Genomic DNA, 22,868 nt, shown 5'->3' on the forward strand with positions numbered 1-22,868 from the left:
AGTAAGAGGCAGTTATACTTCTCATGAATATATAGTGAATGAGGTGCTCTGATTTATTATTCCGTTCTATTTTAGAACATGCTTATCATTTTTGAAAAAAAAAAAGCAAAAAAGGAAGAGAAATTCTTTGCAGCATAGTGATAGATCTGGGTTTTCAGTCTCTCACTTGGTAGGTAACTTTTGATAAGCCCTTTAACTACTCTTTGTTTCAATTTATTCACCTATAAACTTTGCTCAAACCTAACACCTCTGCTTTTTTTAAAAAAATTTGTTTATTTTTATTGGAAAGGCAGATATACATAGAGGAGGATATACATAGAGGAGGAGTAACAGAGAGGAAGATCTTCCATCCGATGATTCACTCCCCAAGTGAGCGCAACAGATGGAGCTGAGCCAATCCAAAGCCAGGAGCCAGGAGCTCTTCCGGGTCTCCTACGCGGGTGTAGGGTCCCAAGGATTTGGGCTGTCCTCAACTGCTGTCCCAGGCCACAAGCAGGAAGCTGGATGGGAAGCAGGGCTGCTGGGATTAGAACCAGCGACCATATGGGATCCTAGCAGGTGCAAGGCGAGGACCTTAACCACTGCGCAATCATGCCGGGCCCACACCTCTGCTTTATTTACCAACTTTTACTTATGTGCACTGTAATTTGAGGTGTTTCAACATGTGTATTCAAAATTAAATCGTCTGGCGTGGTAGCTTAGTGGCTAAAGTCCTTGCCTTGCCTGCGCCAAGGTCCTGTGTAGGTGCTGGTTTGTGTCCCAGCAGCCTCAATTCCCTGATTGTGGCCTGGGAAAGCAATTGAGAATGGTCCAAAGCCTTTGGACCCTGCACCTGTGTGGGAAACCTGGAGGAGGCACCTGGCTCCTGGTTTCAGATCAGCTCAATTCTGGCTTTTGTGACCACTTGGGGAATGAATCAGAGGATGAAAGATCTTCCTCTCTGTCTCTCCTTCTCTCTCTAAATCTACGTTTCCAACAAAAATAAATAGATCTTTTTTTTTTATCAAGTCAGAAATTTATTTGAACTAGCAATTACTGAAGAATATGGGAAAATTAATGATCAGGAGTGGGAGTTCATGAGTATATATCAGTCACTTGGCTTCTTTTAAAATTTAGATAAACCAGAAATTAAGAAACCAGGAAAGTATATAGATAGATATAGATATAGATATATAGATATATCCATATATAGATATATGGATATATAGATATATATATTTGGCTAGAATTTTTATTTATGAACTATTTTCCTTCTAACTGATGAATTTTATATGTAACTCAAGATAAATACAATGAAAATTTTATTAGAAAAAAGTAAATAATATTAACTTACAGCACCTTCTAATTCTTCTAATTCTAAATTCTTCTAAAACTCAGGAGCACTCAAAATGAACTGATGATCCTCTAATCAAGGACATTTAATAAACTGATTCAAGAAACAGTATGTGTGCAACTTGCAGTAACTTTTGGTCAGTCATGAATTACAAAGTTTACTCTAATTCTTCATTTTCTATAATCCCATGGTATTACTTAGTCTTATACTTGCTCCCTTTTTTTTTTTTTTTTTTTTTTTTGCTATGGAGTTAATGTTTAGTTCATTCATCTGTCCTCTCCAGTGAGAGCGATTTTTTTGTTGTTGTTGTTCTGCAACCTCACTCAGTGTCACAAAGGAAGTGGTTCAATGTAAAATTTAGCCCCCAGAAACTAGTAGACATCTGGGTCCCACGGATAAAAGAAAAAATTAAATAATTTTATTGGCCTTCTATGTAATTGGATTTTAACACCTCAATGCAAAGTGTTCTTGAACATTTCTTTAGACCATATGCTGTGCTATACATATATTTGTTATTCTTAACTGTACTAGTTATGGTAACTGTACACTAGGTTTGACCTGATTTAACTTGTACCTCATAAGTAGAGAAAGAAAAACAGAAAAAGAAGGAAATAGGAAAAAAAGAGAGAGAGAGAGAATCACAATTCCAGAACATCTCAAAACCAAAGACTAAGATTTTTTTTATTATTAATCCAGAGTTCATGTGGGAGCGCATTCTGTTCATGAAACCACACTCTCTGCTGCGGCTGTTGGCAAACAAGGGGACTTTAGCCAGCTGGAAAGGGCAGGATGCTACTCAGCGACAACGTGCTGGGAGGTTTGTAGCTTAGAGTGTAGGACATGTCTGTTCTTAGAACCAAGATCGCAGCCCAAGTCCCCACACACTGGGAACTGACTGAAATGACCACTCTACCCTAATGCTAGCGTGTATGTGTACATGATGTATAGACAAAACCCAAATGAAAACAATTTTGTTGACCAAACTTATCTCTGAGTGTGCAATTAAATAGACACCTCCTATCAAAAGACTCACTCTCTCTAAATGTTTCCAATGAAGAACAACAGTGCTAGGGGAGCACTGAGGCTTTTTCCAGGGGCAGCAGCTTGTTAACCTCTGGGGCTGCCGGCTGGGGATGTCCCGGTGCTGACTGCAGGCTCCAGGGAGATGGCCAAGGGGAGGAGTAGGAAAACCAATGGCAATGGAAGAAGGAGAAAGTGGAGAGATTGGATTTCCGTAGACGGAATAGGTGAATGCCACAGTTTTTCTTTCTATTTTCATACCAGGACTTTCTTATCATAGTATATCACAGAAAATGTATGCCATGAAAAAAACTATGTATAGATTTTTTTTAAATAGTATGCTACTAGAATTGATTTTTAATTCCATTTTCCATGAAACTTCTAAAGTGCTCTCTCACATAGGCTACAATATTTAAATGATCATTTATACATATATATATACATATGCATATATGCAAATATATACATAATCATTTGTGCAAATATATATCAACTGTTATTTATGTGCATATAGACATACATAAACTTTTGAGATTTAAATACTTTCAACTTTTATTACTTTCATTTTTATTTTTTTTATTTGAAAGGCAAAAATGGAGAAACAGAGGTCTTTCATTTGCTGTTTCACTCCCCAAATGCCCGCAAGAGCCAGAACTGGGCCAGGGCAAAACCAGGAACTTGGAACTCAGTGTAGGTCTCACATATATGTAGGTGATACAGGCCCCAGTCCCTGAGCCCTCATTTGCTGCCTCCCATGAATGCATGCTAGCAGGAAGCCAGGTCTGGGGTCAAGAAGCCCACATTTGAGCCAGGCATTCCAGTGGGGAAAGTGGGTATCCAGGTAGCCCCCTAACCATTGCACTAAATATCTCTCCCTACATGATCTATCTGATTTATTAAACTCGGAGTTTATTTTGAAAGCAATGGCATTAAAAATTGTCCCCTTGTCTGTGTCTACCAATAGCAAAGATCATCTGACCCCACTGGTTTTTTAATTAGAATAGTTTTTTTAAAAATGTAAGGTATTTTAGCTGCCAGAGCCCATAGTTTTGTATGAGAGCAAATCTTATTTTCTGTTGGAACATCATAAACTTACCTAGTAAAGTACATATGATTTTGCCTAATTTAATTAGAGTACTCAAGTGGATCAAAATGTGATTTTTCTTTTATAGGAGCGACTGAGGGTTTAGAATAGCATTGGGTGTTTCATAAACCACATGAGTTCTATGTGACACAGCAGGTGTTTGTGGAGTGTGTTTGTGTGCAATCCTGGTCCCAAGGCAGGGAGGTGGAAAAAGGGGTCATGGGTGGGCCTGGATCTCTCAACTCTCAGAGAGCACATATTCCCTGGGTAAGCCAGAGTAAGGCAGGTGAGAGCCTTGGAGATTGGGAGCAGAGGGAAGAGGTGAAGCAGTGTGTGTGATAACAGCACACTTTCTGGCTCCTGGGTGCACATCTTGCTGCATTCTCCCAAAGCAGAAAGGGTGAGGGAGCTCTCCAGCACTCCTTTCACGTCAGCCATAATGCCATTCCTGAGGGCCCTGAGCTCCTCTGGATACCATCTCCGAGGGGCTGAGTGGCTCAACAAGGGCACTGAGGGGACGCAGACATTTAGTACCAGACAGGTGGGGAATTTGGGTGGCATCCTGACCTTGACAAAAGGGAAAGGGAGGGGCATCTTGGGCAAGAGAATCAGTGTTGAGTGACACAATAAGCAGACTCAACTGGTGGAACAGGGATGCGAGAGAGCCTGGAGGCTCTAGGTGAATGTGTAGAAATTTGTATGCTTGCTTGCTCTCTTATTATATCTTGGGTGTGAGTGTGAAAGTCCTACACATTTTACAGGTCAAATGAGATTTAACGTTGGCACAAGTACACAACACATGTATTTCTTTTCATTTCAAAATACCACTGTCCTGGGTTTACACATTACTGGCTTGTCAACTTGCATGTCACTTTCCTTGCAGATGATTGATTTAGGAACTATAGTGAAGAATAGATTTAAAATGTTTGTAAATATCATGCCATCACATGGAGAAGAAAGCCAGGGTTCAAGGGTAGACCTGAACATATAGACACATAATCTAGATGTTAGAGAAGGTGCTTGCCAGGAAGGAACTTGGGAATGTCAAAGATATTAATCTGATCACCCTTAAAAGCATGTTATGGAATAGGTGCACAGATGCATGTATGTATTCATGTACACTACACGTGCACACATACACACACACACACTCCCAACAATCATCATACGGAATGTAGACTCGCTATTTAGAGTAGCGTGTTGAGGATACTACTTAGGGTAAGTTATATAGTCCACACTTGTGTGTGGGGGAGAACTTCTGCTTCCCTCTTTGTGGACTTGCTACCTCGATAATGGAACCTTCCCATGTTGCTGCAAGTGCTCAGGACCATTGCTTCCCCTTCATGTGGAGGGAAATGAACACATAGTGGGACAGAATCAGAATGAGTTTTGCCCCATATGGTCTCCCTCTCAGTAATGTCTGAAGACATTTCCCTGAGTACCCAGTATGGATCCAGCCTTATGCAGGCACTAGTCATGCAGAAAAGACTTGCCTCCCAGTAGCACAATGCCCAGCGGACCAAGAAGGGCAGCATGTGAACAGTATTTTTCCAGAATCCTGTGCAAGGTGTGCTGGGGACTCAAAGGAGGGAGCTAGCCCTTATGGAACCTGACATCTTCTCTACATCTCCACATTTTTCTTCTTTCTTTAAAAGGAGGAGTTGGTGACTCTTCCACATACTCCAATTCAGCTTTTGTTGTTGTTGTTGGAGATTTATTTATTTTTATTGGAAAGACAGGTTCAATTTAAGGAGAGGAGAGACAGAGAAAGATTTTCTATCCAATTAATCACTCCCCAAATGGCTGCAACAGCCGCAGCTGAGCCTATCTGAAGCCAGGAGCTGGGAGCTTCTTCTGGGTCTCCCACGTGGGTACAGGGTCCCAAGGCTTTGAGTCATTCTGAACTGCTTTCCCAGGATATAAGTAGGGAGCTGGATGAGAAGTGGAGCACTCAGGAATTGAACTGGTACCCGTATGGGATCCTGGTACGTGTAAGGCGAGGATTTAGCCATTGGGTCATCACATTGGGCCCGCCTTCACATTTCTTTAGGCAATAATGGAGAGTTAAAATAGATTGTGAGGATAGTCTAGGAAGCTTTCAAAATATGCACCCAAAATATCTGGCTAGCTGAATGACTGTATTTCTTTGATTTATTTGTTTTATTGATTATTGTGGGCTCAATCTGTGACTGTAGATCAATACATTTCTGCAACTTGCCAGCACTCCAGTTAGCTCTAACCATTATCCACAGGGTAATTTTTCTGGGTTAAAGACAGGAAATTAACGGAGTCCCATCAAGCAAACAAAAATGTATAAATTAACATGGGAAAACTTGTTTCATAGTTCTGAGGTTGAGCTGCTTCAATGAAACATCGGTTGTTAGACACCTCGTCTAGGCTTATTAATGCTCTCTGAAGGCTCTTGCCAAGCCTCCTCACTTTCTTTACCCCAAATTCTTGAGGGTAAGAAGTGTAGGAGGCCCCTGTTTCCACAGTGTTGAGGGCCTCTCAGTTGAAACTATTCATCCTTATGCAAAGGAGCAGAACTCTGATGAGATCTATATAAAACTTACTGTCCAGCCTCCTTGCTTTGGCCCATTCCAGCAGTTTCCTTCATTGCCAAGGTTGTGCAGTGGTGGAGAGCCTGATGGAATGCAGATTCTGGAACACACTTTTCTAGAGTTACCATCCATAGGTCAGATTCTGCCCTCATTGTATGTTATCCCTCTCCCTGGGTCAGAGGACTCACACAGGAGCAAGAAATTCTAATCTTTGTTTGGACTCAACAAGCTCGACATGAGGGATAGCATTGGCTCAGTCATTAAGTTGTGGCTAAGGATGCCACATCCCATACCACAGTGCAGGTTCCAGTTCCAGCTCTGTGGCCAGCTGCCTACTAATGTGCCTGGAAAAGCAGCTGATGATTGCTCAAGCACCTGGATCCCTGCCACCCATATAGGCGACCTGAATGGAGTTCTGGGCTCCTGGTTTCAGCCTGATTCAGCTATGGCAGTTGCAGGTATTTGGGGCATGAACCAACAAATGGAAAGTCAGCCCCTCTCTCTCTCTCTCTCTCTCTCTCTCTCTCTCTCTCTCTCTATCTCTATCTCTATCTCTATCTCTCTATCTCTCTCCACACACACACACCCCTGTGTATGCTCTTTCCCTTTCAAGTAAAATGAAAATTAAAGACTGGAAAAAAATTCCACAAGATGGCCTGAATAAAACTGATAATTATCTTTGTTCTTCTTCTATTTTTGAAGGTGAACACACACAAGAAGCCAGCTCACCCCATGCTCTCAAGAAGGATGTAGAAAATATGGGGAAAGGTATAGCAAATCCTCAGTTCTGTAAAACTTCTGTTTGCTTTAAAAGACTGGAGATAATAGGAGGATATTTTTGTTCTCTGCTATATTTTAAGCCTGACAAGGAATGTATGAATAATATATGGACCGTTGGGTGGATATAATTGAGATTAATGCATACATATCAATCAATACATGACACTGTAATATAATACTTTAAAATAATATATTACATTGATTTATATTCATGGATTTCTGCACAAAATCTATCCTAGGTCTATGCAACACTTTTTAAACTGGTAAAATATTTTGTCTTAAAATAATAAATTGCTGTATATAACAGCTCTCTGGAGAGTTATTTGTAAAGATTAGTAAAATGACTTCTTTTTTTCTTTATTAGAAGAACTTCAGAAGGTTTTATTTGAACAAATAGATTTACGGAGACGACTAGAACAAGAATTCCAAGTGTTAAAAGGAAACACATCTTTCCCAGTATTCAGTAAGAAATCACTTTTATTTCATTGAATGAGTAATATTTGTAACATTTCCAGTTATTGAGCTTAAGAAAGTGATTGTAAGTGTTAGGTGATTCTGTAAGCCCACACCACCTTCCCATGACCTGTCTAGATTCATAAATTGTAGTCTCTCTTATTTATACTTTGAATTTGCTCACAGATAAAATGCCTGCTATATTTGTTCGATAAAAATTTACATCTGTGTGTACACAAATGTGCACATATTTAAAAAATAATAGATATATGGACAGGCATTTACTATAACAGGTGGGATATATAGCGGCCCACATCCCATATCAAGCTGCCTGGGTTCAAGTCGTACCTCTGCTTCCAGTTCCAGCCTCCTGCAGGTATGTATCCCGGGAGGCAGTCGGTGATGACTCAAGCAACCAACTGGATCCCTAACACTACTGTGCATGACCTAGCTAGAGTTCCTGGCTCCCAGCCTCTGCCTGGCTCGGTCTCTGCTGTTGGGGACATGTAGGGAGTGAACTAGCAGATGAGAACTTTCTCTCTTTTGTCTGTCTGTTTCTGTCTCTCTGCTTTTGAAAGAAAGAAAAGAAATGAATAAGAAGACCAAACTATGTAGGTGAATATAATCATAATTTAAGATGAATTTACATAATGATGTATTTTTCAATATATTTTCAATGAAATAATTACTTAGGTATTCATATTCTGTAAGGTAGAAAAGTAAAACAACAATTAACTTTTATTCTCAGCTCTCTGGATAGCTGATTGACAAATATGAAGATGTAAACTCTTTACAACTCATGACGCAATATATATTGGTTGAAATGAATATCATCTTAGTAGTGTGAGATTAGGCACCCACATTTAACCTTAAATGTTCATACTAAATTTAGGGGCAGGAGATATTGTTACCTAAAAACTGTTGGTTCTGCTTCTGGTGTCTTAGAATTTCAGAAGGACTTTGTGACCACACGTCTCCCTTACACCTGCCCCATACTGAGCTATGTTTGGATAAACACATTGTGGTAGTGTTTTTCAAGCTTTTCAGTCTCATTTAGTCATAATTCCTTCTCCAGAGGAGATAAAGTGGGAAAGAAAGTAATATTCAGGGCCCTTTAAAGTATGTGACTTTTAACTGTTTTGTTTTTCTGGGACATTTTTGGAGAATGTCGGCAGTACCCTTTGTTATTTACCTGGATGTCCCAAAACTCAAGTGGTAGCCCCTGTCCTTGAGTCACAGACCAACATCTGGGAGAGGATGTTTTTGTTTGTTTTGTTTTGTTTTTCCCAGTAGCTGTCACCATTTCAGCAGTATGGGCCTGAAGATCTGCTGGCTCCAGAGCTGCCTGGGTGGAATCATTAACACACATGAACATGCTCACACAGTGTGTCTGCACAGGGCTGCATTTCTGGTGACATGTCCACCTGAGTTTTGGCAACTGTGGGACAAAAGAGAGCTCTGCCCGCAAGCCACAGGGGGTTGCCAAGTTTTTGATGGCAGTTGCAATCCAGCATTTTGAATTCAGATATGTCTGCTGGGCCATAGGGTAAGGTCTAAAAGGGACTGACTGATAGAGGCTGACAGTGTTCTTAGGGGCATCTGAGCATTCCCGGGTTCCAGGAAATAGAAGTGTATTCAAAGACATCTTTGATGCCTTGAGAAACAGCTGCTCCCAAAGCATCCTGGATTCTCTAACTTCTGGAATCCTCTCTTTTAAGAAAAGCTGCACGATTATTTTTGTACCAATGAGCCTCCACTAAATGATTTATCTCTCTTAAACTAATGTTTTTAAGATGGTTGGATTTGCGAACCTTGCTTTTAGACCCAGCAGAGTTAGTCCAAGTCCCACTGCGTCCTTGGTGGGTCCTCCTGATACCTGGGAAGTTCATCAGCCATCATTCAGTCTGCTCATACAAGCTGATTAGTACTAATTGTAAGGAATTATGTACCTGAGTAATTTACACACTTACTTTATTATCTGCTCTGTTAACACGTGTTAACATGTACAACACCATTCTGTTTTGTAAAAAAAAAAAAAAAAGTGAAAATACTGTAGCCAGTCTCAGTTCAGATCTGTCGTTTATCATTTTGGATTGGATTGCTGTGAATTCTCTGTGATGCCACATATGTGAGACATTTCAAGTAAACAAACAGCAACCAAATTTCCTCTGTGTTATCTGCAATTACTCCACTGACCAAGGAAGTGGCCTGTGTGTGCCCAGGTTTGAATAATGCGTGGTTTAGATGCACCACAAAGAAGCAGTCAATTTCACACGGATGAAAATAGAAAATGTGTGTGATAAGCTCGTTAACTAAATGCATGCACCAGGCAAGTGAGTGGATTTAGATTCATTCAGGCAAAAGGGGGAACCCAAACTTCGTGATGCTGCAAGAGAGGGAGATGTAGAGAAACCCTCCTGAGAGTTTTGCAAAGCTTTTCCCTAGGAGGTGCACAGCCACAGCCACATCCGTTAGAATCCCATTCTGTTAGAACCCGGGAACCAAGGCTTGGAGCTTGGTAATCCCAGCTCAGAAATCTACCAGAGCTGAGTTCACTTTGAGCTCTTGGTACTTACTGGTGATATGAACTTGACACTCCTGTTTCATAGGCTTAGAACGACCAGGTCAGACTAATCTGATTCAAGTGCAGCTCACACATTCATCCTGGCACAGAATTAGAGGAAAATCCAGGGAGAGAGAGGAGCAGAACTGATGAGAAAGCCTTGCACAGAGCGAGGACTCCAGATTACAACGCTGACTCCCCACTTACAGTGAAATAACCTTAGGTCTTGAACTTCTTTCTCAACAGTGCTGGCTCCCTCCTGCTGCTGCCTGGAGCAGATGAGCTAATGGTACACTGTCTTCAGCATAGCAGTTAGGAGGAAGGATGAGCTGTGGTGACTACCTGCTGTTTTGGAGTTTGATACTCACATGCCTGCAGGGACTTTATTGGAATCAGCCAACAGTAGAAACCGGACCTTTTGTAGATCCATTGCGCTGCAGTTACAGGGAGTAAGTTAGGCAGTGAAACTTTGTTTTTAAATTTTTAATCTGTTTATTTTCGTTTTATTTGAAAGTCAGAAGGAGAACCTGGCAGAGAGATCATCAGTCCCCAATTGCCTGCAGCACCCAGGCTGGGAGCCTTAAACTCCAACAGGCTCTCCCAAGTGTGTAGTGGTGACATAACTACTGGAACCATCTCCCAGGTCACAAGCAGGGAACTGGATGGGAAGTGGAGCAGCCGGACCATGAACAGGTGCCCATATGGGATCCCGGTGCTTGCAAGGGGAGGAGTTAGCCACTGAGCCATCACACCGGGCCCAATCCTACCGTGTTTACTTCTAATTCCACAGGTGTCTGTGTTTATTCCACTTGCATCCCTCTCTTCTACCCTGCTGCATGGTAAACGGTTCAAGAAAAGTGTTGTCCCAGCTCTGCCTGCATTGCCACCTACAGCCCCTGGTCTAGGAGGGCACAGAAAATACTCTCGGACTATGTGGACAAAGCTAGCATTGTCAATGGTGTTAGAAATTAAGGCAGTGAGGGATGAGGTTAACTCATTGTTGTGTAAAGGAGGCTAGCCAGCATTTATGAGTTAGGTATTCGGATTTGCGGTGATGCCCGTGCATTTGTGGCACTGGAGGGAAGGGAGCAGAAAGGTGGCTTGGCAAGCACAAGGAAAGGAATATAATAAATGAGGCTTTATGAACAACTTCTGTTAATTTCATCCCTTTTCATCATTTTACTAAGAATTCCAAGTTGCTGCCAAGTTACTTCTTGTGAAAAACAGACATCTCATCTCCTTGTATCTGCTTGTTCACATACTTCATCCATGATGGTCACTGGATTCATTCCATGTAAAAGAGATCCGTCCTCCTTCCTTTTTCTTTCCTTCTTTCTTTTCTTCCTTCCTCTCTCTCTTTGTAGCATCCTCTGGAGAGAGGAGAGGGGACAGGAATTCTAAAATACTGCACAGAGCAGAAGTCAGCCTCAGTGTTTAAGAGTAATGGTTCCCAAGTGAAGAGGACACAATTAAAGAATTCCCCAAGTCCATTGCTAGGTGAATAGCGACACATTCATAGGTGAACCACGCATACCGTGTGGATTCCCTTCTTACTTGTGGTCTCAGCAATGTCACCTGGACATTCCTTATTGCTGTCTGCAAAATGCTCTGGCTCTTCATGCTGTCTTATGCTGCAGGGCACAGCCCCTTCCACCATGTGGGACAGTGTGTTCCAGTTCAGCACTGTTCTCTGCTGCCTCGTTGTATAGTGTTGTCTTCTAAAAATAGTTGGATTCCAAGTAATTCTCATGACAGGAACTGGCCTAGTGATTTTTTTTTTCAGTCTGCAATTAAATTGTGTCTTCCTCAACCTTGAAAGATTTTTCATCTTTTTCTTGGTTTGCCAATTAATAATCTTTGTATCTCAAAAGTTATGTACCTGCTTGTGACAGAACATTTTAAGTAAACAGAAATAGAAAAAAGTAAACATAGTGTTGTTACCTAATCAATTAATATTTGGGGATTTTAGTTTTTATCACATAATAAGTTCATTAAAATAAATATTATATACATTAATTAACCCTCCCTTTTCACTTAAAATGTACTTTTATTGATTCACAAACAATGATCTGTGAATAGAATATTAAGTTAAACTCTAAGGTTTATCCAAGTTTTAGTGGATGGACACCTTATAATTAAACCTTTGTCCATATCTGTTTATAATACTTATAATGCTTTATATTTCTATCTGGTCAAATCTATCAATATTGATACTTTAATGGTTTATGATTTCATTTTGTTTTGTTTTAAGAATTGTGTTCATTCTAGAGCAGTGAGTATGAAGACAGTAAGGGCCAGCTTACGTCATTCCACTCTGAATCGCCCATAGCTGGTTCCTTCTCCAGAATTAGAATCTGGGCCAACTATTTGGCACAGGGATGAAGAGGTTGCTGGATTTGAGGCTCAGCTCTGTCCCTGACTCCAGCTTCCTGCTAATGTGCACCCTGGAGAGCAGCAGGTGATGGCTCAAGAATCTGAGTCCTGTAACCCACATATGAGACCTGGCCTGGATAGATTCCCTGGCTCCTGACATTGGCCTGGCTCAGCTCTGTCTGTTCAGTATATGTGCTGCCGAAGCGAGCACAGCTCTGTCCAGGGCATTTAGGGAGTGAACCTGCAGGTGGAAGATTCCTCACTATGTTTCTGCCCTTCAGATAAATACAAAACCAAAGCAAAAGGAATCAGATCTTGGGATCCCAGGGAGATGCTGCAGGCAGATTAGTTTCAGGAACCCCCTCCTTCCCAGTGCAGCTAAGTTACAGCCCTGTTCACAGGCACCTTGGCCAGGGCGCCACAAAGTCCACAAGGGCTCAGGGAAAAGTTATCTACAGCACAGAGGGAGACCTGCTTGGGCCATGCCTTGGTGTCTGGAAACATCCATCTTTTACAGGCAATTTGCTCAGACACCGAAGTCACCAGTGCTGAAACTGGGACACTTTGTGGAGGGCTAGCTCCTCTATCTGGCTGTGCCCAGCCACACCAGAGCATCCTGGGGTGGAGGTAGAGGACGGGTGCCAGCTCCTCCCTCAGTACCTCCTCCCTGATTGCGCTCTTTTAAGTTGAATCACTTGCCTTCTTCCCTACTCTGTGAAACACAGAACAGCTGTTTGGAGACAACAAAATCCATATTCCTTGTCATCAAGTTTTTAAATGCTGTGGCAGCCCAGGATGGTAACAAACATGTCCTCCCAGCCCCCAGTGTCTTCCCGCAAAGTTCTGAGGCTCCAGATTGTGGTTCTTATGGTTACTGGCATAGTGGAGACCTTCTGCTGGCTTTCTGTCACTCCTCCTTCCTTGCTCAGCCCCTTCTGTGTGCCAGCCACTGTGGGCAGGGCCCTTGGAAGTTTAGTAAGTGTCTCCAATGAAGCTTCCTCACTTTTTGGGAACTCACTGTTTAGCTGGGAGATGCAGAGCCTAAGAACTAATCATAGTATGCATCGTGGGTGCATTGACAGAGGTAGGGACTGTACGGAAAGAGGACAAAGCATGGTGATTCACTAGCTGGAGGGGCGGGAAATTGAAGCAAACTTTGTGAGAGAGACAACGTTTGGACTTTAAAGAAAAGGAAGTTTGCTGTAAGGACAAGACCACCTCAGGGATGAAAGCAAGGAGGCAGAAAAGTATCACATGGATTTGAGAACTGGAGAGTGACTGGGCGGTTGGAGGGAGCTGAGATCTCTGTGTCCGCAGCACCAGCTGAGGGATAGAAGTTCCAGCTCCTAACCCTACCCTGGGAACCAGGGCACCACCTTCCATCCTGACATTGCACTGCACTCCCCACTCCCTATTCCTTTCTCGTCCAACTCAGAGGTGAAAGGAGAAAGCAGATCTTAAAAAAAAAAAATCATAATATTTTGTTGGGGTCAGAAAATGAATTCAACTACGACAGGAAAGTGGTTGGAAAAAAAGCAAAGCCCCCTTTAAAAAAGAGTTATTTATTGATTTGAAAGGCACTTTCAGAGAGAGAGTGGGAGAAATAGAGAGAATCTTTTACCAGTTGGTTCAGTCCCCAAATGGTCCACTAGGAGTCAGGAACCTCATCTGGGGCTCTCATGGGCATGGCAGAGGTTCAAGTACTTGGGGTACTCTCCACTGCCTTCCCAGGCTGTTAGGGGAAAGTGGGTTGGAAATGGGATATGAACCCATACCCATGTGGGATGGGGACATTGCTGGCAGTGGCTTTACTTGCTATACCACAGGATTGGCCCTGAGAACAAATTCTTTGACTCTCTTAGGTGTCTTGTGGCTAGTCAAGGATTGATTATCTTGACAGTGTTGGGCAGTTTCTGGTGATTTTTAAGGAAGCAAATGAAAGGAATTTGGAGAGGGAAGGACCCTAGTCAGGGGTCCATCCAAAACCTACAACTGTATTTGGGAGGCTACTGACAAAGAATGATGGGTGTGCAGCTGGAACACTGTGGAGGTGAAAGGAAAGATGAAGCTGTGCTCTCTGGTTCTCCCAGGCAGCTGTCCTACCTGTCAAACTCAACATGAGATGGTGTTCATTGCTCCCTTAAAGCAGAAAAAAAGCAAAGTTAATCAAACCACCCTTCAGAAAAGATTATATGGAGGAGCCAGCATTGTATCATTGTGGCATAGTGGATAAAGCCACCTCCTGCAGAACCAACATCCTATATAGGTGCTGGTTCGTGTGCCAACTACTCCACCTCTGACCCAGATCCCTGCCAATAGCCTGGGAAAGCAGCAGAACATGGGCCAAGTGTTCGGGTTCCTGCCTCTTATGTGTAAGAGTCAGATGAAGCTGCTGGCTTCTGCAAAAGCCTTGGCCTTTGCAGCCCTCTGGGAAGTGAACCAGTGGATGGAAGAGCTCTGCCCTCCCTCTGTAACTCTTTCACATTATTTTTTTTAAGATCACATGGAAGGGATATAATGATTTGCTATAATTTTGGAAGTCATCCCTTTCCTTAAATGCAATTTCCTTTAACAGTAGCACAGATATTTTTGCATGCACCTCACAGAGTGAGCCGAGGTCTGTCCAACAGACAAACCAAGCCCAAAGAAGTACAGTACTATAGGCTGACTTTGGGGTGAAAAGGTTTTCTGGTTGAAAGAATCAGACCTGGGTACTTTCTTCCATCCCATGAAAATGAAAAGAGGTGAGACGGGCATTTGGTGTTTGGCGACGCCCAGCTCCCGTAGTGGAAGGCCCAGATGGAGTCCTGGCTCCCGTGCTGCCGGTCCAGCTTCCAGCTGATCCACATCCTGAGGATAGATGATGGCTGAAACAGTAGGGTTCCTGTTATCCCTAGGAGAAACCTAGATGGAGTTTCCAGCTCCTGGCTTCAACCTGGCTCAGCCCTGATGATTACAGGCATTTGGGGAGTAAGCCAACACGTTTAAAATGTCTTTTTCTCCTGCTTTTCAAATAAAGTGAAAATCAGTAAATCAGTATTTTTATAAGTTCTATCAATAAGGTGTCCTTGCTGAGAAAAGAGGCCTATTTCATTTACTCCCATCTTCTCCACTAAGACATTACCCTTGTGAGGATGGGCATTTCCTAGAATCAGGATCCCCTTGAAGTCTGTCTCCTCTTCTCATTGGACTTGTAAAGATGGTGAGAGCTTGCAGTACCTGTGACTTGTTAGAGGACCTACTCACACCATTATTGCTAAATAGTTATGTGTAACAAACTAGACTGAATAGCTTATGACACACTGTGAAAGATATTACACGCACCCCACTTTCAGAATGTGCTATCTATTCTGATGAAATTCTGTGGGAAATGTATTTACCTAAAACGGAAAGAACAAAAAGAGGAGGCCCTCTATGGAAAGGGCAATAATTTTTCACTAGAAAGATTAAGAAGTAGGTTTTTGCCCTTTAATTAATGTCTTTTTCTGTTCTTCTCTCCCACCAGATAATTTTCAGGATCAGATGAAAAGAGAACTAGCCTACCGAGAAGAAATGGTGCAGCAGTTACAAATTGTAAGATACATTTCTATTTAAAAATGAATGCCATTGGAGTATTTTGTTTTTAGATCCCCTTGAGTAGGTGTGAGACCTGTGATGGCTTAGCTGTGAAACCTGTTGGTCCATTTAACTCTCAGCTGGTTTAGATGCTAATTACCCAGAGATTTACTTAAACAACAAACAGATGTGTCAGCATGTTTCCTCTAAATGTAACTACCTACCATGTGTTAATAGGCAGCTGTGTGTATGGTCTCTGTAAAAGAACCAGCAGTACCTGCCTCTTCCTGCATCGTGGTGCTGGGATGGGCTTGGAGCCAGGTCCTCCACTGGCAATGAAAGTCAGTAGATACACAGCTGACCAGTTAATATTCACTTGAAGGATGCAGAAAAGAAAAAAAAATCCCAATAAAGTGAGCTGTTGCCTCCTAACCATTTCTAAACCATTTCTAAAAGTAAGGACACATGTGGTGTTCATGCGGCGGGGAGGGGGAGCTTGCTCTCAGCTTTGATTATTATCATTTGGGTTGCTTGACATTTCTGAGCAGGTCTCTGCATGTCTTGCATGTCTTGCGTGCAGGTCTCTGCATGCCCCTTCGAGCATGTCTTGTCTACACAGCCAGGTCTTTAGGTCTGTATCTGGGTTATTCAGGAAGGATGGTTGTTCATGTCTCCTTTCTGCATCCGTGGACATTCCTTGGAGCACTCTCACTCTTGTGCCTCTCCATCCTGGGAGCTCTGTCTGCAGGGCTGCTTCTGATGCTCCCGCTGCTTTCCCACGGCCTCCAGGGCGGGTGAACAGCTCAGCTTTGCAAACCACTAGGTTAGAGACAACTGAAACAAGATCTTTCTCCTGTGTTGGTTCTGTTTGTTGTGTGAGTTCTTTTTGCAACTAAATTCCCTGGGAAGCAGGGGATTTTCTTAATTGGCTGATAATGAATTCCTAGTGAGGTTAAACAGTAATTTCTCCACTACTGTTAGCTTTTGACTCCTAAATCATGAGAGCTATAATTATTTGCTGTGAACATACTTATTGTTTTCTTTGCCCAAAGGAGGAGATTTACCTGGCAATAGAGTCATACAAAGTGTTAAGACCTTTCTTATTTTGTACAGGGCATCCTTTTCAGATTCCTAAAACAAAGGTTGCCACACATGCAAAAAGAAAGAAAAGAAATCGTGATTTTTAGCGCTGTAGTGGTTATAGCACAGTAAGCATTGGGAAAGGAAAGTTCAGGTTCATTTCAGCACTCCTGTTTAAAGTCAGTTAAGCACTCTTAGTGTCTGAATTTTTGTTGACAGTGGGCTTTCTCAGTAAAAGAAGAAATGATACTACATGCAGGTAGCAGGTAACAGGAGAAAAAAAAAAGGTTCCTTTGAGATATCTGACCTATGGAGGAAACAAATCAGTATTACTAAACATTTTTATTATTCCATATAGCAAAAATAATCTAGCATCAAATGTTCATCTGCTGAGACAAGCGTTACTAATTCATTTCTGTGGATAGTAAACTATTCCTGATAGCAAATTAAATAACTTGGGAGAAACTCAGTTTTTTCCTCCAGCCCTATAGATACCATGTAACTCTTGAAATCTGCAATAGGTGCATCCAAACTAACATGAAAATTGGTAAAACAAACATCATCTCCTTCTGCACTTCCCACTTTGTGCCCCCCACTTCACCCCACCGACACTGAAGGGTGCTGGCGATGCCATTGGTCCTTAACACAGTGTGTGGCATCACATCTCTCTTGATAGATTTTTGTTGAATGAATCACCACTCGTAAATGTCTCCTAACCCATTCCTGACAGTCTTGTACGGCAGTACTCTGAATTCTTTTTCAAATTTCCCTAGCAAGATCCTGATTTCCTCAAATGCTCTTTTACTTACATCATTTCATGTCAGCTCCAGCAGACATGAGCCAGCAAACGCAAACTTCTAAATCTGCAATTTTGGGTTCAAGATGCAGGCCATGCACATGATTCATTAAGTGCCAATTCCTCAGCCCAAAGGGACTCTTGTAGGTTTTAACCTAGGGCCCTGATAGGTATATTCTGATATGAAATGAGAACTAAATAAGAAATGCTTATGCTAGCTGTCAGATGATGGGCAGTACAAGAATGAGTTGTCAATTTCATGGCACAGCCTTCTCAGCGTGGCACCTGTCTTAGTGTAACCATTTTAGCCTGGTAACTGAGTCGTGTGTGTGTGTACGCGTGTGTATATGAGAGACTGTTTTGCATCGAACCACCTGCTTTAGAATGGAGGCAACAGACACAATGCTACTTGAACAGAAGTTTTCCATTTGACCAGGAAACATATCTGTGGGGAAATGTCTGCAGAACATTCTATCTAAAGATTATCATGAAGTTGCAAAGTAGCACAGTTATTGGCTTCCTTGGTATCTTAGTTAAGTGATCTGATTCATCAGGAAATATGGCTATATGCTTTGCTTCCTGAACAATTTACTCAGACTTATATATATTTAAAGTTTGCAAATCTTATATTACAGAAAGGGTACTTTTTCCCCTTAAGATGAAATAAGAACCCACCCTATTGTGCAACTAGGGGGAATTTAAGCATATTAAAACTATCAGATTACATAATGATTCCCACAGACCCGTGATGCATTTACCCTATGTTGTTACACAGTACTCCTACTCAAAAGTCTTGCATCAAAGGCATCTGGGGTATCATTGCTGCAGAAAGAAAATTTATGAAGTTTTGGTCCCTGCGTTTTTGAATTCTCTGCTAACTATGATTTCTGTGTCATTGCTTCTTTTTTCTAGGTTGTTAAATGCAAAATTTTAATGCCTTTAGATTCAAATGATTGTCTCTCTGTACATTTAATAACTGAATGTGCATTTATCTCAATGTGAGTTTTAAAGCATATGCAGGACTAGTTTATTTAATATTGACATGTGGTCACAAGCTAACTTTTTAAAGTTTATGTAGCTTAAAATTTGAGGTTTTTAAAAATATTTTTACTAGACAGGCAGATTTTCTAGAGAGAAGGCCTTCCACCTGCTTGTTCATTTCCCAGATGGCCACAGTGGCTGGAGTTACTGATCTAAAGCCAGGAGCCAGGAGTTTCATCCAGATCTCCCACATGGGTACAGAAGGCCAAGGACTTGGGCTATCCTGTGCTCCTTTCCCAAGCCATAGCAGAGAGCTGGATTAGAAGTGGAGCACCTGGGACATGAACCAGTACCCATGTGGGATGCTGGTGCCACAGGGCTGATGATGAGTCTGTTGTAATACTTAACATAGTCTATGTTAAAATCTCTTACCCATGCTCTTGATTATCAAAGACTTAAAGCATTCTCATTACTGAGCCAGATTTGCTTACACAAAAACAATAATTAGAATCCCCTCAGCCATAAACCAAATGCAGATGTTTGAAAATTTGTCAACTTCTTAGAAAATCTAAAGAACATAGAATTTCACATTCACAAGTGAATTATGATTTAAGGAGAAATGTGTCCAACTTTCAGAACAAAATCCATCATGTCTTAAGCAGGAACCATCACCCAGTAAATAACCTTTTGATTAAAATAATAAGCAGAATAAGTTGCAGCGTGAGCTGAAACTGTTTCGGTGCTTTGCCAGCCTTGTTTTCATTGCCAATTTCACGATAACTTTTTAAGCGGGGACATTCTGTGTACAAGCCAGGAGTGCAGTTTGTTGAAGACACTGCCATTAAGAGTCGTGGATCTTGAATGACTCCGTGCAGCTGCAATACAGAGCACATGATGAATGGTGAGACCCAGACCTGCCACTAGGTGCAGAGATGGAGAACATGAACTAGTCTTGAAGTGCCCTCTGCTGTTTGTGCAGCAAGCTGCAGCCACATGCTGAAGGAGTCTTGTTCCTCTTTCCCAGCCCTCATTAAAGCAATGGTCATCAGTAGATTTAGTACTACTGTTTTGTTAACAGTGGGCTTAGACAAAAGCAGTTTATAGCTTCCCGTGGCTGGGAGCGCACTACTTCTCTATAGAGAAAGGAGCTGTGGATCTTCACCACAGCTGGGGAGCACTTGCTTTTTGGCCATGACACAAGCTCTTCAGGCATAAGCTTTTTCTCGAAGGCTCTCTGATGTTATTTAGTAGAATGGTAATTTGCCCAAATTTCTGCTGTCACAACCCAAAGAGTTTTTGAAAACATACTTCACATCGCTTTTTAAAAAGGAAATGAACAGTTATTCTATTGGATTATAGTTTGGGAAAAACATGCCTGGGCCATCAGAAAAATACGGGCTAAACATGCATCAAGAAAGAGCTTCCGGCAAGTGAGGGACTTGGTGCATCTCAACTCTCCTGGAAGCTACCTTCAGGTCAGCTAGCAATAGACGGACACTTGAGCTCCAATTTGTCTTTTGCCAATTATCGATCTGCCGTCATGTATCTTGACAATGCCATTTGTTGTTCCTTGGCTATGAAGCTGCCTTCTTCTCTTCATTCTTCTTTTGAAAAGCTGACTCACCTAAATGTCTGACCTCAGGCAAACTTTTGGCACAAATTATGAAGCTGTGTGTTTTTAAGTAAGGCTTTCATATTTTGTTCTACTAGAGCCCACTGGATAATTTAAAAGTTACAGAATACCTTGTTTCTTTTACTCATGCCTATATTAGCGATTTCCAGGATGATCAAAATGCAAATAAAGCTTTTGTAAGTTGTGTGGCAGGAGATGCACATGGAATAACTGGAATCCCAAGCTCCAAGCTGGGAAATGCTGGCTGAACTATCAAGAAGCCAGCAATGCATTTTGTGGAATCTGAAACATTGTCAGTTGCAAGAGTTTCGTGACTTGATAAATCATAAGAATGAAGCTTCCAACTAAAAGGCTAAAATGCCATCAATCACAGTACATCCAATTGCAGAGTTGTTAATTGTGAAGGGAAAAAGTGTATCCTGGAGTCAGTGAAATAGTATCACTTTCACGAACAGCTGGGCCGTGTGCTCAAATAATCCTTAGTTATCCTTTCTGATTTAGGACTTAGAAATTAGAGTAAATCATTCTCAGCTCTTGTGGTTTTTTTTGTTTTGTTTTGTTTTGTTTTGTTTTGTTTTTTGTCTTTCTTTGGCTTTTACTTTATTTCCAGGAAGTAAACACCAAAATCCAGATTTGAGTGGGGATAGTTCTTGGCACCAGTTTTAATTCCCAGCTAGAGTTTTGCAGATTAGTTTTATTTAGAAATGCTTCCTCCAGCACCCCACACCCTAGGCCTTTTTTCTTTTCTTTTTGTTTTTCCTACCTTAATAAGATGCAGCATAGTTATTTCTGAAAAAAGAGAAAGAAATGAGCATTTTGACTTCAGCGGCCTTGAGACAGATTTCTGTGGCTAGAATGAGTGGTTCACTGGCTTTGAGGAGATCGCTGCTTGTGGTTTTAACTGCTGGTAATACATGGTACAGAAAGAGCACTTTCTAAATCTTTGTAGCATCTGATCTTGATGTTGAGGAATCTTCTTAAATGTGAGAGTACACAATTGGTGTCATTTTATATTATCCTGAGTAATAGAATTCTGTTCAAGGCTCTGTTACATTATGCACCTACAGAGAGTCCTATCAGCATAGACCATAATGGAAACACTGAGCTTCAAGGATGTTCCTGTTAATAGCAGGTATCACATAACCTACAGTGAAAAGAAGAGGTAACTAGAGTAGGACCAGTATGATTGCTCTTGTCATAGTTATCTAGCTGATCTCAGCCCATGTTCTAAAATACAAGATTGGGACACTGACCTTGTTATGTTACTATATGAATCATTCATTTCAGTGCTACTATTTATGCCCTTCGTCTATCAGAATGGTTTATTCTGTGGATCTTAGTCCCTGCCGTACTTATGGATACATAATTCCTTCTCGTTAGGAAGGGTCCTGTGTGTGGACAGGTGGATCAGGAGTGCACAACGTGCATGTTCTGGGAAAGTGAGGAAAGTATAGAACAGAATTCAAGAGTATTGCCTAGGGAAGTGAAAATAATTTTGTTTAGCATTCAGATTTCATTTCCCATTCTAGATGACTGAATATTTATGTCTTTAAATGTAAAATAGTTTCAATTCTTTTGAGTCTCAAATTTAAATTTATCATGATGAAGGTAGGTACTATAATGATCAAATATTTTCCTGGATTGGTGGGGAAGCAAATCTAAATAATTCATTTAGTCCAATTTCAACTGCTTCAGTTTTCTAATTTAAAATTAACATTTCAGATATGACAAACATTCATTCAAATCCCCAGTATTCAAAGGAACTTTTCAAATTGTACCTAGGTAGATTTCTCCTGGGTCATATTTTCCATTCAGTGCAGTTATTTCTGATGCTTCTTAATAATTTTAGGGAGTTTATTCAGTGTTGAAAAGTTTTTATTGAATTAGTCTTACCCGTGATTTAGAATGATATTATATTTATAAAGAAATCACTCTAAAAACTGGAATGTTACATTGAACTAATTGGTAATCACATTCTTATTTTGTGACCCTGTGACATACGCTATAACATCATAACTCAATTTTATACCCAGATTAAAAAATACTATATTGTTAAATGCAATTTTAAATGTTTTAAAGGGAAATATTGCATATTAAGGTTAGGCACTAGCTGTAGCAACAATTGATGTGCTCACCTCTTCTGTCCTCAGTGTGATTGCTGGCAGACCTTGGGAATGCCACACCCCAATGGCCCCACATGGTCAGACACAGCCTTCTGCTCCTCATTGAGGCTCTATTGAGTTTTCAGCGTGTTGGGCATGATGAGCTGTCTCCATGTTGAGCTTACCTAGAAGGTTTTTTGTGCTTTGATCTTACAGATCCCCTATGCAGCAAGCTTGATCAGGAAAGAAAAGCTTGGTGCCCATCTCAGCAAAAGCTAAAAGGTGAGATTGCCAAAGGAGAGATATCTCCTAATTGTTATTACTTGGCTATGTTCTTTATTGATGTATTTGCCCAAGGGACAGGTACACTTACATCCTGTGTGGAAGTCAGTACACCATGAACTTGCCTGTGTCTGAGAATGGGGCTTCCTAAATGAATGGCTAAGTGCTTCTTAAGAAGTCTATGGAAAATTCCTAAAACTGAAGACATTCTCTACTCAATCTGAAAAAGTGATTTTCATTCTGTTTTGAGGTTTTCTGCTCTTAAGGGGGCC

The 22,868-nt window shown here is 41.3% G+C and overlaps 1 protein-coding gene across 1 annotated transcript in view; it reads left to right on the forward strand.

Moving 5' to 3' along the window:
- SKOR2 (SKI family transcriptional corepressor 2) overlaps positions 1-22,868 on the forward strand; it is a 38,301-nt gene that overhangs the window by 9,841 nt on the left and 5,592 nt on the right. The window contains exons 4-7 of the mRNA XM_058676891.1: positions 6,701-6,766; positions 7,143-7,241; positions 15,673-15,740; positions 22,531-22,596. Of these exons, the coding sequence (XP_058532874.1) occupies positions 6,701-6,766; positions 7,143-7,241; positions 15,673-15,740; positions 22,531-22,593 (296 nt within the window). The 3' untranslated portion in view covers positions 22,594-22,596. The remainder of the gene's footprint in view (positions 1-6,700; positions 6,767-7,142; positions 7,242-15,672; positions 15,741-22,530; positions 22,597-22,868) is intronic.

The sequence above is a fragment of the Ochotona princeps genome, chromosome 18 (genome assembly GCF_030435755.1).
Source record: "Ochotona princeps isolate mOchPri1 chromosome 18, mOchPri1.hap1, whole genome shotgun sequence".
Classification (NCBI taxonomy): Eukaryota; Metazoa; Chordata; class Mammalia; order Lagomorpha; family Ochotonidae; genus Ochotona; species Ochotona princeps.